Here is a 16,120-nt window from a genome sequence, read left to right on the forward strand (position 1 = left end):
GGCCGCCGCCATCTTGGGCGCAGGGCACGGGGAGTGCTGGGCAGGACCCTCCCGCCGGGACCAGAGGTACCGGGCAGGGCCCACCTGGTGTCCGGCAGCCCCCGCGGTGACGGGAACACAACCAGCTCCCGAAGGTCTCCGGCTCATACCCTCCACCCTCTCGGGCTCAGAGCCCTCTCCCACAGCCACTGGCAGACCCTCCCCATCCCCAGCCAGCTCCGGGAACACCCGAGCAGAGCTCGGCACACTCGGAACTCTTCGTGCGCCCGCCGGGAACACCCGAGCACCGCTCGGCACACTTCGGAACTCTTCGGGCGCCCGCCGGGAACACCCGAGCGCGGCTATCCCCGCCGATGGGATTCGGGCGTTTCCGGACGAGCCCTAGAGGCGTTCGGGTGTCTCCGGAACGTGGCCGAGCGGATCCGGCCGATAAACAGCCATTGGCCGCGCGGCGCCGCGCCGGGGCGGAAGTGCGGGCGGGCGGCGTCACTTCCGGAGAGTGACGGAGCGGCGGGTCAGAGGCGGCGGCAAAATGGCGGCGCCTGAGGAGCGGGAGCTGACGGCGGAACAGACCGAGAAGCTGCTGCAGTTCCAGGTGCCGCGTCCGGGGGGGCCCGCGCCGGCCGGCGGGAGCGCAGGAGGCGGTGCATGGGCACGGAACGGGCTGGGCTGGGCGCGCCCCGCCGGCGCTGGGGGGTATGGGGCGCACAGAACAGGGTAGGCCCGTCCTGGAGCCGCCCCGTCGGTGCGGGGGTGTCGGACCGGGCCTGAGGGGAGGTAGAGAGGAGAGACACCTGTGGTCCCGGTGCTGGCGGGAGCGAGTGAGACTCCCGTGCCCCGAGTGCTTCATCGGGAGCGTTCTGTCATCGCCACCCGGGCAGGCGGGAAGTGGCTGCTGAATAAACCCCCCACGGGAAGAACTCCTCGGTAAGTCCCGACCGGTTTTATTAGTATGAAAAATTCCCTTGTCGAAGCGGGAGAGCGTTTTCTGTCACCTCGGGAGGGTTGTCCAGCGCGTTTCTGTGAATGTGGTTACTGAGAACGTCGTTCCTGCCCCTCACGGTTTGGTAACGCCACTGGACACTGTAATGATCTGATCTGTATCTGCTGCACAACACGGGCTGAGTCGCTTAACCTCTGGTGTGCCGAGGCCTCGGGGCCGTGCAGCAGCTGGATGATCATAAAACCAATCTGCAGATGTGGTTTATTGGGGAGAAAACAGCTCTGGGCAGCTGAAATACTTGGGTTTCCTCAGCGAGGAGTAATTAAACGTGCTGAGCAATGAAAACTACCTTCAGGTGTCCTATGTTTGTTTCTGAGCTGTAGGACATCACATGGTGTCTTTGGGATTGCAGGATTCTCTTACAGAGACAGGGTTTACTTTTAGGAGTGTTTTATTTGATTTTGTTGCTTTGTATTTGTTGTTTTTTTTAAGGCTTTGCTTTGGATTTTTGGTGTGATGTAACTGTGGATTTATAGGGCTTAAAGGGCCTCCAGAGGCATCCAGCCCTGCCTTCCCCAGGTGAGATGGTGCAGCTCTTCATCATTCCAGACAGGGACATGCCAGGCCTTTGCCTCTGAGTCAGGGGAATTCACAACCCCCTGAGTTAATTAGTGAATTAATACACTGAGGTGTTTTCCCATGACTGGACCTGTGAGGGAACTTGTTTTACACATATCGCCTCCAAATCATTACTGCAGATTGGGCAGTCAAATTAAATACAGGCCAGGGGAGCGGAGCAGTGTTAACCATTGCTGTCCCAGTGCTGCCTGGTGGGGAGGTGAGGTTTGTGCAGCACTTACAGATACGCAAAAGGTCCCATTCCCAGCTTCCACTCTCTTGCTGTGAGCTATCCCAGTACTTATGAATGCGCTGAGTCTGGACAGATAGGACCAGCTGCTCTCACCAGTGCCCCTGTTGCTATTTTCAAACCCCTGTGGGCAGCTGTGAAACTGAAGAATCCTGTTTCCCAATGCTACCTGGTGTTGCCATGGACTGGGGGGGAGGAGAAGGAGGCAGAAGGAAGGATTCATGCTTTAGTCCAGCTGCCTGTCCAGTCCTGGTTTGAGGTAGAGGGAAATGCTCCTCAGGCTGTAAAGGGGAGACATTTTTCAGTTAGGAGACAGCTGCTGTCCTGAGCCTGATGTGAAAGCTGTGGTCCAGAAGGCTTGGATACCAGGATCCTTGTTCTTCTGTCTCTGGGGGTATGTGGGATCAGCTTTCACCAGGGCTCTGCTATTCACAGACTCTGCTGGTGATTCCTTATTCTCTGATACTTCACACCTGGCTGAAAGGGACTCAGGTGTGTGGTCCTGCTTGTTCCTTTAGAAGGAAATCAGTCCACCTGGAAGAGGGTTTTTTTTCTTGGAGTCTGTTAAAGAGCATTTAGTGTTAGGAGAGGATGGAAAAATCTCACTATAATAATTTGTACATTGCTACAGAACATTGTTGCAGTCAGCTGGGAAACCCTTCAGGGATCCCTGCTGTCTTTTCAGGGAACACTTCACTGTTTTCAAAGATAACTTTACACTTTGTTGTGATGTACCATCATAAGTAATTTATACAATATTCTGTGGTGGCAGAGCATTGTACTTCCATAGAAGGTTATGTGCCACTGCAGTGTGACTAAAGCAGGAGAGCAGACTGGGAAAGAAGGGAGGATAACAGAGATGAGGTAAGGAATAGCAGAAGGCCCTCAGTTAAATGGAGAGTCAGAGGCAAGCATGGAGCAAGAGCTGCCATTCACCCAGCAAACAGCTGTGGGGGTGAAGATGCTGTTGCCCTAAAGTGTTTACCCTACTTCTGCTGGAAATGGCTCCTTCTCAGGCAGAGGTGAGTCCCAGCTGTCCTGTCGTGGCCTGAGCCTTTGGGCACAGTCCTGTGTTAGTGCCTGCTCTGCATTAATTCCGTTGATGTGTGTGATGGGTTCTGTAGTGCTCTGCAAACGGCTTGGCTGGCAGAATGCTGAAACCAGCAGCTTCCTTCTTGTGGGCAGGGCTGGAATAGGGCAGTTGTCTGCACCCTGCTGGGGCAGGTTAGTGAAAAAAAAAAAAAAACAAAACAGTAGGGAGAGAGAACTGGGATAAACGTGAAATGAAAGCAACAAAGCCTCTTGCAGGCTTTCAGTCTCCCATTTGCTGCTGGAGCATTGGATAATAATGTAAAGGAATAAAAGCATCTAAATTTTTCATCTGTCAAGACTTTGCTGTCTTGACATCGGTAGAGAGAAGTTTGATGTGAGCAGTTTAAGAAAGCTGTGGAGATACAGTTCATTTGGGAGATGGAAGAAACAGCGGAGCAGCTTTTGTAGGATCTGATTATTGATCTGTGCCCATTACACTTGGGCTGATGTCTGATGTTATAATATGCTAATGTGAAGTAATGGAGTGTTATTTGCAAAGGAAAGAGTTGGCACTCAAGATACTATCTCTGACTTCAGCTGGCAAAAACAGAATGCTCAGGGCTGGGTATGACTGATTTAGGGGAAAGAGGAAACATGAAACTCCAGCATCTTTTCTGCTCAGTGTATCGATCAAAACCCTCATAGAGGCATTTGCTGTAAAATACAACGAGAAACTCTTGGTTAAGGCTTTTTTTCCAGTTTGAAGTCAGGTGTTCTTTACCCTTGGAAACATAATTCTCTGGAATTTGGCAGTGGGTTGGGAAGTAAGAGCAGTGCCAGTTAGTCCTGTGGATTTGCATCTCGTGCTGTGTTTCAACATCAGAGTGTATCTGCAGAGGCAACAGTTTCGTAAGTCCAGTTTACAACCTTTGTCCACTCCAGGCTATTCCTTCTGCTTCTGGAGCATGGAATTGTACTTTCCACTACTTGAGTATTGAGAAGATTCTGGGCAGTCTCAAAGGTGAGAGATGGAAATGGTTCTCTCCAGCAGCTGCTTCACTCTGCTTTGAGTGGTATTTGAGAAGGCACTATTGAACTGTCCTGGCATTCGTGGAACTTAATATTTTGTTTTCTAGATATTAGTCACTATCTTGAGCTTGGATCTACAGTTATTTGAAGGTTTGAGGGTGCTGGTTTAACAGGACTCGTTTTAAGTACTGGAGACTTTATCTTTTTATTACTTACTGTCTGTATTATGTATGTGCTCTTTGAGGCAGCTGAGAGACCCCAATGAGGAGGAGACCAGCAGCAAGGTTTGAAGATATTGTTTGTTCTCTTAGCCCTGATGATACTGAGAACATGCTCTTTGACATGTGCATAGCTCAGTTTGCAGCTGAACAAGGTTCACCAGAAACGCTGTTAAGTGGTGCAGTGGAAATGATATGTTTCAAGTTTCTGATCTGTTTCCATAACTGAGGTGAAGCAGCGCCTTGGAAGGTCCTGGGACAGCAGTAGGAATTTCTTTGGGGTGATAATGACCAGTATCAGTGTTTGCCAGCAAGAGTTGTCTGAGCTGACAGTTGAACTGTCCTGCCGCTCCTTACGTGGGGTGCGGGTTGTTCTGAACCATGCTGTGTCCTGTAGAGCCTGTCAGAGTAACAATCAACAGGATGCTAGGTTTTTAAAAGCTGTCTTTGCACAGGCAATTTTTTCCTGCAGTGTTTAATTGTGCAGCTTCATTGATCAGATGAGCAGTGGGAGTGCTCAGGATGCGAGTGCACTGTGTGCTCGGGGTGGTTTTGTCACTTCTGCTTTATGTTGAGAGCAACTGAATTAAGATGCTAAGGAAAAAAAGGGTAAATTCATCTTCCTGGAGAACTCGTGTTCTCAGACTGAGATCTGACCAGCAGCTGCCTGGTGAGGGATGATGGTTGGGAAAGGGTGAGGTTGACTGGTGGTGATGTCTCTGTGGAGCTCAGGAGGTCTTGCAAATGCTGCAGTGATTCAGTGCTGGTTAAATGCTTGTTGATAGTTCTGCTGCTTTCTGACCTAAAACTGCTGAAGTGTTTTGCATAATTTAAAAAGGAGAGATTGCTCAGTCATGTTATTAGTGCTGAGAGATAATCCCTGCGTTTAGAAACAAAGGTGTGAATGAGCTTCTGAATCTTGTAAACTTTGCAACCACCAGCAGAATTTCCAGGGTGTTGAGGAATGGCAATCAGAAGGTTTTTCAAGGCTTTGGAATACACACGTCGTGACTCCATTGTAAAATCAATTAATTGAGTAAATTGCAGGTGCCTAAAAAGGCAATTAAGCGCCTTCTGTAGGAAGGTTAGAAAAATAAATAAAGTCAGAAGAAAAAAAGAATAAAGTCACCATACAAAACCTAAATTTTACTCTGAAGCACATCTTTAAAGCAAGGTAGCTAAACTAAAACACTAAATCCTGAAGCTGAGTTATAATTAAAGGTATTCTGGCAGCAACAGCTGAGTTCACTGAGCTTCATTTCTTCTATGAAATCCAATTCTCTAGTGTTCCCTTGCAAGGCTTGCTACAGACTTACTTTTTAATAAATATTTATACACCAGTGGGCAGTGACTTTGAAGTGCTTTTTTCTGAGCTACTGCAGTCACAGTTAGCAATGCTTTAAACAGTCTGGTTGGTTCTGTGCAGTAGAATGAAACAATGATTTTTGCCCAGGAGATTGGGGAGAAGGTGGTGCTCTGTGGAGACTTAGTGACAAAGAAGCCAAGAAATGCTCAAAAGTTTGAACTGAGCCAGAGATTGAATAAGGCATTTGTTCACTGTGTTACTTGGGTGGAAATAGCATGCGAATGGGGGCAGGGAAGGGAGTAGATATGCAATCCTTCTCCAGTAAAAAAGCCAATTCTGTGCATTTTTAAATGGTCAGCCTGTCAGCAGTGCCTCAGGGGCTTCTAAAAGAAGCAAGGAAAATGTCTGTTCAGACACGTTACAGCAAGTGCTGTGGGGAGAGATGTGTTTCTGTGGCACAGTGACAGGGATGTTCACGTCAGCAAAGGTTTGTCTCCATTCAGGAGGTGTTGATGTGGCTTCCTGTAACAACAGACACAATTATTTGATCTCTCGTGAAGAAATTCCAATTGATACAGAGTTAAAATTGCCCAGTGGCTTCGAAGTTTGCCAGGTATTTGGACTGTGTTTTCTGTTTCGGGGCCTGTCTGTGTTGGACTGGGTTTGGATTTTTTACTGCAGATTCCCCTGTGATGCTGGAAACACCGCCTTCACTGGTGCTTGGCTCATTTTGATTTTAGTCTCTGTTTATACTGGCAGTGAGTGAAGTCATGGTTATCTTGGGTTTTCAGAAATGCTTTGTCTGTATTTTGAGTTTGAGGTGGTTTGAGGGCATTGGCCCAGCACATCCTTCCAGAGAGGAACCTGTGGGCATTATTGTGTTAAACTCTTGGCTGTGCTGAGTGCAGTTGTAGTAACATACCTTGGGCACACTGGGAATTGGCTGATGCTGGAAGAGGGCAAAGGCCTGTTTAAGGCCTCCTGTGTGTTTGCGGATTTGGGTTGGCTCAGGTTGCTCTGCTCTTAAACTCAGAGCAGAGCACTTAAAAAATGAGCATTGTGGTAATGTGTTGTGGTAACTCCCGGCTCTGCTCATGTATTGCAAAGAACAGTAAAAATACGACACTTCCCTGGCACTCAACTGCTTTTACTCTCCTTCCTTAGGACTTGACTGGCATAGAGTCCATGGACCAATGTCGCCACACGCTGGAGCAGCACAACTGGAACATAGAGGTACCACTGAAAATAAGATTTGTAGCAGTTTCCAAGTACCTGAGTTAAATGGAGCCCTCTGTGGGGAGGGGGAGCCCTACCAGTAAGAGGAGTCTGTCCACCCCTGAGTCTACTCAAGTAGCTCTTTAGAGCAGCATCTCCACTTGTCTGGAGAGGTTTCAGCCAAACACTGGCTGCCATGGAGAAGACTTTCCATATGGAAAAGAGCACTGGTGGTTGCTGTTTGTCATGAATTGTGCTTATCCGGTGCTCCGGGGCTCTGGACAAGGAATACCCACTGCTAGTGTCCGAAGTATAGAAAAGATAAAATGTCTGAAACCTCCCTTTGCTCTTTCTCCTGTCAAAGGCAGCTGTGCAAGACCGACTGAATGAGCAAGAGGGTGTCCCAAGTGTCTTTAATCCTCCTCCATCGCGGCCGTTGCAGGTCAATACAGCCGACCACAGGATCTACAGCTACGTTGTCTCAAGGCCACAGCCAAGGGCAAGTTATCTTACAGTGGATTTTGTCCTGCTTCTTGGGTGACTCTTCATGAACAGCAGAACTTGCAAGCAGGGAAAGGAGTTGTTTTCTTTGCATGCTGTTACCTCCTTTCTAAATGTTTTATCTTCTGAAAACAAAATATAGAGCCTCTGTTGCTGCTGCAGAGACTTTCTCTGTGGCAGTTCACACTTGAGTGTGAGGACCTTTTTTTGTGTCATAGACAGTTTGCTGTGGTGTAATAAAGCCTTTTGATCAGTTCAATTGCAACAAGGGACTGTCCCCTCCATCTGGCAGTGATAATGTTTTTCTAATTAGAGCTCCCCTTAAATGTGTATTAATTAGAATACAGCACCAATTACTTGCATTAATGTTTCACAAATGAATTTGCATGAGCACCTGTAAGACTCAGTGCTGTTAATCTTTTTGAATAGTTAAGAAAATCAGCACAGAGCAAAAGCATTAGTCAGTGAGGCCAGTTTTCAGATGTGTCACATTGAATTCTGAGTGAACCACGTTAGTCACATTTGATTTGACATGTCTGAAGCCATGAACTGTTGCTGAGCTGTTTTTTATCATGGTTGGAACACCGATACCTCACATGATGCTTGGTGCTGGTGGGCACTTTGCTGTAGCAGGGCTGTTCCAGGTGTGGAGACTGTTCTAATTCTTTATTTGTCATTGCAGGGCCTGTTAGGATGGGGTTACTACTTCATAATGCTTCCATTCCGATTTACCTATTACACATTACTTGATATATTTAGGTAAGTACTTGCTTGTGCTAACTCACATTGACTGCATGAAGGCACATGGTAGCTCAGATCCAGCTGTACCTCTGTCACTGGGATCTTTAAGTCTCATGGCAGATTTTCCATTTGATTGCTCAACTGGCATTATCTCTAGCCTTCTAAAGTTCCTACGTGGTTTAGTAACAAATAAATCTTATTGCAGAGAAAAAGAGCACCTTGCAGCTCTGTAAATGAAGTATTTAATTGGAATTCTAACTCCATGCAACTTTGCAGTCTGAGTGCCACACAAAGGGATTGCAAAACAGTGTCCAGCTGGCTGATTTTCTTGTACAAACACCAGAATTGTGTCCCGTTGGGCTGGGCTGCAGGTTAACCTGCCCTAATCCATGGATGTTATTTGGCAAAACCTAAACTGTAAACGCCTCTGCCTTTTCCCCTTTGGTGTCTGTCTCCTCTTCTTCATTTACCACCCCACAGGGCTAATTCATCTCACCTCCTTACACTGATAAAGGGAAAAGGGAATCGCAAAGGTGGTAAATAGCCAGCAGTCCTGCCATCTGCACTGCTTTGGCAGTTTCCCCTGTTGTATTAACTTTCTTTTCCTGTTACACTGAACTTTGGAAAGGTCTTTATCTTCTGTGCATCAGTAGAACTGAACAACACCAATATCTGCCTTTCAGTGAAGTTTTTTTCAACCTCAGAGGAATGACAGTTTCATTGTACTGGTAGTGTAATGTTCTCTTTCTGCAGCTCTTTGCACCCCAGAATTGTTAGTTCTGCATTAGCAGAAATGCAGTTTTCAAAGTTATCTGGACAAAACCATGTGCCTTTTAAGAGCCCATCTTTGACTAAATTCCTTGAACCGCCTACTGTTGGTGTGGCTTATGTCTGATGCTTCAGAGGAAGTTGAAACTGTTTAATCACATAGAATTTCGATCCTTGCTGATGCCTGGCATGAGATATGTGACTGGGGGGTGTTTCTGTAGCAGTGGTATCAGTTTGGAGCAGGTGACAGTTTAGATTGAGATTACAAAAGTTCAGGCATCTCAGCTGTGACTTTTTTTCCTCTTTATGAATCCCAGTGACTGTCTGTGGAAAAGAAAACCTGTTCTTCAGAAAGTCAGTGAGTTGAATTTGCAGTGTCCTTTGCTTCCTTCCTAGGTTTGCTCTGCGTTTTATACGCCCTGATCCTCGTAGTCGGGTCACTGACCCAGTGGGTGACATTATTTCGTTTATTCATATGTTTGAGGAAAAATATGGGAGGATACACCCTGTCTTCTACCAGGGAACTTACAGCCAGGTCAGTGTCACGTGTTGGTGCATAGATCCTGGGGAGGTGGAAGAATGGGGATTTTGCCAGATGGTATCAGGGCCTTCATGGCAAAATTGCTTTTCATCTAAAGCCCAGCATTTGTCCCCAAACTCTCTTAATAGGGTAATGGAGAGATAGTGAACAAGTGTCTTGGAAAACCAGTGTCTGCCAGGCTTGATGATTTGCCAAGCCTGCCAAGTTGGAAAGCAAAGCTGCTCTGGCTGTTCCTCGACCGTCTGTGTGACTCTGTAGCCGACGGCTTTTCTTTGTAATCCTGCCTTTGTTTTTATAAACTGGTGTGCTGTGCCAGAGTCTGTCCTTCTGTTCACCAAATTGGGATTGACTGCCTGGGCTTGTATCATAATGCAGCTTCAGAACAATGCAGGGCCTCAAAATTGAGAGGGAGCCCTCAAGAAATTCTGGGAGATAAGTGTTCCATATATCAAATCTGGGGGTGCTCCCTGTAGAAGAGGGATGTCTCCATGGACACTGCCTCTTCCATGGCTTCTCTCAGCCTGGCCAAGGGAAGGGCCTTCTGCAGTGCGTCCCAGCAGACAGTTGGATCAGCACTGCTTCCCAAGTGCCAGGGAAGAATGTGGAGTTTGTGTCTGCTCCGTGCTGCACAGAGGTGGAGCTCATCGCCTGTGCAGCTCTTCCAAGCTCCTCCATCTTGCCTGGAATCCAAACTTAAATAACCCTGGAATGATTAGGCTACCAAAACTCAGTACCAGTAAAATGGGGAGCTTATTGTACACTTATCCTGTGGTCTTGTTGAGAAATGCTCTTGGGTGGGTGGAATCCAGAGACTGTAGATGCAAAAAGGGATGTATTTTTCCATAGGGTTTTTTGGGGGGCCTGCAACATTATTGCATTACCTTTTTAGTAGAGTTTTCATTTGGTGTGATATGAAACTTATGTCCTGTACAGGCTCAAGTGGAAAGCTCAGCCTTGGCTGCTGTGAGTCTGAGGGGTGAAGGAGGGTTCTTCACTGCCAGCTGAGTCTGGCAAGGCAGCTGGGATGTCCATCCCTTTGGTTGCCTACCTGGTTTCACTCTGAGTTCAGTGTTCTCCAAAGCCACATCCTGAGAGGATGTGAAAAAGCACCACTGTAGCCCTTTCAAACAAGAGTTTATTCAGAACATCTGACAGGTTCACCCTCCACTGCTGCTTTGTTAAAACCACACTAGTGGCAGAGTAATGGCTTGGGTCACACAAGCCTTGTGGGTGCTGCTTTCCCCTTGCCCAGTGACCCTGTAACCTCACTTCCTGTCCTCTTATGCCAAGGCACTGAACGATGCCAAGCGGGAGCTGCGCTTCCTGTTGGTTTATCTTCATGGAGATGACCACCAAGACACAGATGAGTTTTGCCGGTAGGTAGGAGAGTTTTCCAAATAGTTATCTTTGTACTTTAAGTGCAGCTTCACTCACACAGTCTCTTCTCATCCCCCAGCAATACACTGTGTGCACCTGAGGTCATCACCCTTATCAACACTAGAATGCTCTTCTGGGCTTGCTCAACCAATAAACCAGAGGGATACAGAGGTAAGTGTGTCCCTCGTGGGCTTTACATGTTTCCTCTTGTCTCTGGAACAAGCCGAGTGCCCTTTGACAAATTTACATGTGTGAAACACACTGTTGGATTCTGTGCAAGGAGGCAAGAGATTCTGGGATTGCATGGGGAAATACATATTGGTTTCTGTGGGATATCTCAGAGGGCCTGGTTGGCCACCAGGGCCAGCAAATACATTGTGATCTTCACCTCTGTTCCATGTGTTTCTGGCAGTCTTAGTTGTGTGCTCCTTGCTGTGGGCATTCAAGCTGCTTTCAGTGCCTTGTCAATGGGAGTTGATGGGTGTGTGCTGGGGATAAACTGAGTGCAGAAACAAATATCCAACTAGCTGTGTCCTTAGCACTGGCTCCTGTGATGCCTGAGGCCAGGACAAACTTGTTAGGTGTATTCTTTCTGAGACAGTCATCTTCATGTCCAGTCTCTGTGTCTCCTCCAAAGTCCACAGTGAGGTCCTTTCAGTCTTTCTAGAGCTGTTGGTGCCTGGCCTAACAGCATTTTGGTAAGGTTTTGCTGTAATTGGAGCCTTTTCCCAAAGTTCTCTTCTTGCCTCCTGTGTCCCTTCCACCCTTCCTGTTTCATGGCAGGGGGTCCAGGAGTTCTGGACTAAATCTGGGTCACTCTTGGCTCCACAGTTCAGCTCCCAGCTATTGGCACCTGGAGAGAATGGCTCTGTGTGCAGACAAGTCTTTGACTTGCTGCTGTTGCGTTGCTGCCGTGCTTTGGAGTCACAGTCTGGAAGGCAGAGCTGGAAGGGATTGTTGGGTGCCCTGATTTCCTTTGGAGGGCTCCATTGGTAATGATGGCTCAAGTTACATGTGCTTTAAGGAAGGGATCAGCAGCCATACATGAGCAATAACTTAAAGCCCTCAATCTGCTCCATTCCCTCTTTCAGACAGCCTGGCACCAACAAAACCAACCTAAGTTTGTTCAGAAATCTCCAGAATGGACATTGCCATCTTCCCCACAACAGTATCTTCCAAAGTCCAGCCATCCCTAATCACCTTAGCAAGTGTTTCCCTGTGTCTGACCTGTGTTTCTCGTCCTGCCATTTAAATCCAAGGCTTTGTCCCATTCTGAATGGACATTCAGAGCCATTTACTTCCTTCCTGCTTGAATAAAAGTGCCTTTTTGGTTACTTGAAAGCTTGTTTTTTCCCCTCAGCCCCTGTGTTCCAAGGCACTTCCTCCCTTTGCTAACTGATAGGGTTTAGTTTGACAAAACAGAGCCTGAGGCCTTTTCTGCCTTGGAGGAGAGTGTCTGTGGAAGCTGCTTTCCTTGGCCCGTGGTGATGGGAAGAGTTTGTGCTGTACCCCTTGCTGACCCTCCTGGAGAGGGCAGTGATGTTTGTGGCTGTTCCCAGTGTCCCAGGCCCTGCGGGAGAACACGTACCCATTCCTGGCCGTGATCATGCTGAAGGATCGCAGGATGACCGTGGTTGGGCGGCTGGAAGGTCTCATCCAGGCTGATGACCTCATCAACCAGCTGATGTTCATCATGGATGCCAACCAGACGTACCTGGTGTCTGAACGCCTGGAAAGGTAGGATGAGACCTGAGTTCCAATCATGCAGACCTTGTTGAGGCAGGCTCTGCCCTGTCCCCTTCCTCCTACCAGACACCATGTGTAGGCACATTGATCAGCGTCTCCTGATCTGTAACACGGCCCCTGGCTTTCCTCTTCCCAGTGGGATCATCAGTCCATAAATTCAGGCCATCCTATAGCCAGGGAGATGGATGTGTTGTGTACACAGTCCTGCCACTGAAAGGTGGGTGTGAGTGCTCTGTTCTCTGCAATTGGGGCACACCTTTGCTGTGCTGGAGCTTTGCAGGGAGAGCTTGGACAGTAGCCAGTAGGATCCAAATGGGAGCAAAGGCATTGCAGGCAGGAGAGCTGGTGTCTGCAGCTGGTTGGTGAGTGTGTGCTGCTGCCTGGACTGTCTGTAATGAGTTCAGGCTGCTTTTCTAGGGGCCTCACAAGCCCCTCATGACTCTTAGGGATGTGCAGACTGCATCCAAAGTAGGATCCCACCTTCCGTCTGCTCCTCCTTTGCCCCACGGTCTCCGTGGGAACCTGGTAACACGTTCTGGTTCCTGAAATGTGCAAGGAATTACCTGAAGGAGATAAAACTCGGGAGAGTCTCAAGTATGAGGCAGAAATCCTGGGCACTGCTTTTGTACTGTCTGTCAGCTCTGTTGAGCCACAGTGGCTGAGAAGCATTTTTGAGTTCAGTTCCACCCACTCTGGGGAAGCAGTTTGTGTGTGAGGGACCATGAGGACTCAACTCTGCCTTTTGGGAGCTCATGGTACTCCAAGTCATTACTTGCTGTGTGCTCCTACGAGTTTGAGGCTGTCCCTGCACCCTCGGGTCTACGCTCAGCCAACCAAGCCCTCACTTTAGGGCCCATTAGCCCTGACCCCTTCCCACTCACGTTTGCAGGGAAGAGAGGAACCAAACCCAAGTCCTGAGGCAGCAGCAGGACGAGGCATATCTGGCATCCTTACGTGCGGACCAGGAAAAGGAGCGCAAGAAGAAGGAGGAACGGGAGAGGAAGAAGAAGAAAGAGGAGGAAGTGCAGCAGCAAAAACTAGCAGAGGAGAGGCGGCGACAGGTGAGAGCAGAGGGGCTGCTGGAGAGGCTGCCATGCCCTGCAGGAGGAATTGCTTGTCACATCGGAGCTGCTGGCCTTGCGTGGGGCTCGAATGTCCCTCGAGCCTCCTGGAGCAGCTCTGCTGCAGGGGATGGGCATAAAGGTCAGTTCAGTGCACGGCCATTGCTCTGCTCCCTCCTTGCTTTGCAGACGCTGCAGGAGGAGAAGGAGCGGAAGTCGGAATGCCTTCCTCCCGAGCCGCATCCCGATGACCCGGAGAGCGTCAAGATCATTTTCAAGCTGCCTAACGATTCCAGAGTGGAGCGGCGATTCCACTTCACACAGTCACTGACGGTGAGCTTGGGGCAGAGCTGATGGGCATTCCAGAGGGAGGGGGTCTAGAGACTTCCATGTGGCTCAACAAAGCTTTGGTTCCCTTGCACTGTGACAAATGGTGACCTTTGCTGAGAGCCTTAGCAGGCACAGCTGCTCCTGGGTAAGGAGGAGTGTCATGGGGCCTAGTCCCACCAGCCTGGGAGAGATGAAAAAATGGAAGAAATTTTTTTCCTTCTCCCTAAAAGCTGAGACTTCTAGTGGAAGGTGTCCCTGTTTATGGTGGTGAGGTAGGACTAGATGATCTTGAAGGTCCCTTCCAACACATAACATTCTATTATTCCATTGCTCCTTATTAAATAATGGTGTAGGAAAAGTCAGAAACAGTATCTGCACTCCAGTTTCAAATGTGCCAAGGAAATGGCTGTCTCACGTCTACAATGCAGTGATGGTGCAAATTTGGTAACATTCCCCTGCGAGATGCCAGGGATTCCGTGTGGCTGTGTCACTGCTCCACTAGCTGGCAATTATTTCTGTGCTTCTTTCCCAGGTGATCCACGACTTCCTGTTCTCCTTGAAAGAAAGCCCTGAGAAGTTCCAGATTGAGGCCAACTTCCCTCGCCGTGTCCTGCCCTGCCTCCCTACAGAGGAGTGGCCCAACCCCCCCACGCTGCAGGAGGCCGGACTCAGCCACACGGAAGTCCTCTTTGTGCAGGACCTTACGGACGATTGACACTTCTTTTGGTTTTGATTTTTTTGGGTTTTGTTTTGGTTTTGGGGGGTTTTGTTTTTGTTTTTTTTTTTTTCCAGAAGACACAAAATGGAAAGAGAAATTCATATTATTATTATAATACAATATTTTTTTTAAAAGACTGCGTACAAACGAGGGATCAGAGACCACATGGCCCGTGCCAGCTGTGCTGCGTGTGTGCGCTGGCGAGAGGACGCGTGCGCACGGCCATCCCCTGCACCGGGGGGCAGAGAGGGGGAAGCTGGTGTTGCCCCTCCACCTTCCCTGGGGAGGAACAGGAATGGCAGCTCTTGGTAATTACTGCTTTTATTGATGACAATAATAATAAAACCCCGACAACCTGACATCGCGTGAAGATTTGATACTCTGCTGCTCCTGAGAGACACACGACCGAGCACCGGAATGTGCTGGGAGTGGGGTGGGGGAAAGGGCTGGACAGAATCTCTTCAGCTTCCCTCTCTGTATAAATACTGTTCTTTAATATTTCTCTTGCTTTGTAATGACCAAAGGAGAATGGGGTTGACTATAGTATTAACTTTTTGATAAAGAGCTGGTTCGATTCTTACCCGTGTGGGGTCTTGCCCAGGGTTCTTAGCCTGCGTAGTGTAATAAACTCTGCCTCTAGCACGTCTGTGCCCATGCTTTCTGCCTGTGCCCTGGGGAGGGGGGTGAGCTGCTCTGGGCATTGTGGCTCATGGAACTGTGGGTGCACTCAGCTTCTGGCCTTGAACTGGTGGTTTTGTGCCAGTGGGAGGTGCTGTGTGAGACAAGTGTGCCCAGTGTGGGGCATGGCAGGGCTGAGGTGCTCCTCTCCTGCCTCCTGGGGCATCGGTTCAGGGCTGAGGCTGGGAGGGAGGGAGAGAGCTGGCCCTGAGTTTTAAGGCCTGGGTCTACTCTCCAGGAGCAAGTGGGAGGGGATGAAAGATCTGAGGGTGGGTGTAGGGCTCTGTTCCCTGCCAGAGGCTTGGTCATGGCTGTGGAGCAGTGCCATCAGCTCCTGCCCACAGGGGGAGTGGTAGGAATTTGTTCCTTCCCTACCCACCTGTTCTGGACAGGTAGCCAAGCTCACTTAGAATCACAGAATGGTTTGAGTTGGATCTCAAAGATCATCCTGTTCCAACCCTCTGCCCTGGGCAGGGACACCTTCCAGTAGACCAGGTTGTTCCAAGCCCTGTCCAACTTGGCCTTGAACACTTTGAGGGATGGGGCAGCCACAACTCTCACCCTCACAGGGAAGAATTTTTTCCTTCTATCTAAACCTACTCTTTCTCAGTTTGACCCCATTCCACATTGTCCTATCACTACCACTCCTGATGAAGAGTCACTCTCTGGTTTCCTTGTAGATAATGGAAGGGGCTGTGAGTTCTCCACACAACCTTCTCCAGGCTGAACCACCATAACTTTCTCAGGCTGTCTCCGCAGGGGAGGTGCTTGTCCCCTTATCTACTCCATGCTCCCAAGGGCTCTGTGTCCTTATGTAGATGACCACAGAGCTGGATGCAGCACTGCAGGTCAGGTCTCACCAGAGTGGAGCAGAGGGGCAGAATCCCCTCCCTTGCCCTGCTGCCCACACTGCTCTGGGTGCAGCCCAGCACACAGTTGGCTTTCTGGGCTGCCAGCACACACTGCTGTTCCCATTCCAGCCTTGGGAATGGCATGGTTTGGTGGGTAGTAGCTCTTGCTCCCTCCCTCAGGCTTCCCTGGACTCCCC

At 49.0% G+C, this 16,120-nt stretch overlaps 1 protein-coding gene across 4 annotated transcripts; it reads left to right on the plus strand.

The window, feature by feature from the left end:
• The first annotated feature begins 168 nt into the window (after nt 1-168).
• FAF2 (Fas associated factor family member 2) lies at nt 169-15,036 on the plus strand. 4 transcript variants are annotated; one of them, XM_017828142.1, is made up of 12 exons: nt 557-595; nt 1,436-1,522; nt 6,561-6,629; nt 6,976-7,110; nt 7,795-7,871; nt 9,018-9,156; nt 10,453-10,538; nt 10,619-10,710; nt 12,099-12,276; nt 13,175-13,346; nt 13,536-13,679; nt 14,209-15,036. In XM_017828142.1, the coding sequence occupies exons 3-12, from the start codon at nt 6,582-6,584 to the stop codon at nt 14,389-14,391; spliced, it is 1,254 nt and encodes a 417-aa protein (XP_017683631.1). In that variant the 5' UTR covers nt 557-595; nt 1,436-1,522; nt 6,561-6,581; the 3' UTR covers nt 14,392-15,036. The 4 variants fall into 4 exon arrangements, with proteins under 4 accessions (XP_017683630.1, XP_017683631.1, XP_017683632.1 ...); XM_017828141.1 differs by lacking the exon at nt 1,436-1,522 and having other exon boundaries at nt 169-595; XM_017828143.1 differs by lacking the exons at nt 557-595; nt 1,436-1,522 and adding an exon at nt 739-927.
• Nucleotides 15,037-16,120: the final 1,084 nt, after the last annotated feature.

The sequence above is a fragment of the Lepidothrix coronata genome, unplaced genomic scaffold, assembly GCF_001604755.1.
Source record: "Lepidothrix coronata isolate B3197 unplaced genomic scaffold, Lepidothrix_coronata-1.0 Scaffold146, whole genome shotgun sequence".
Taxonomy (NCBI): Eukaryota; Metazoa; Chordata; class Aves; order Passeriformes; family Pipridae; genus Lepidothrix; species Lepidothrix coronata.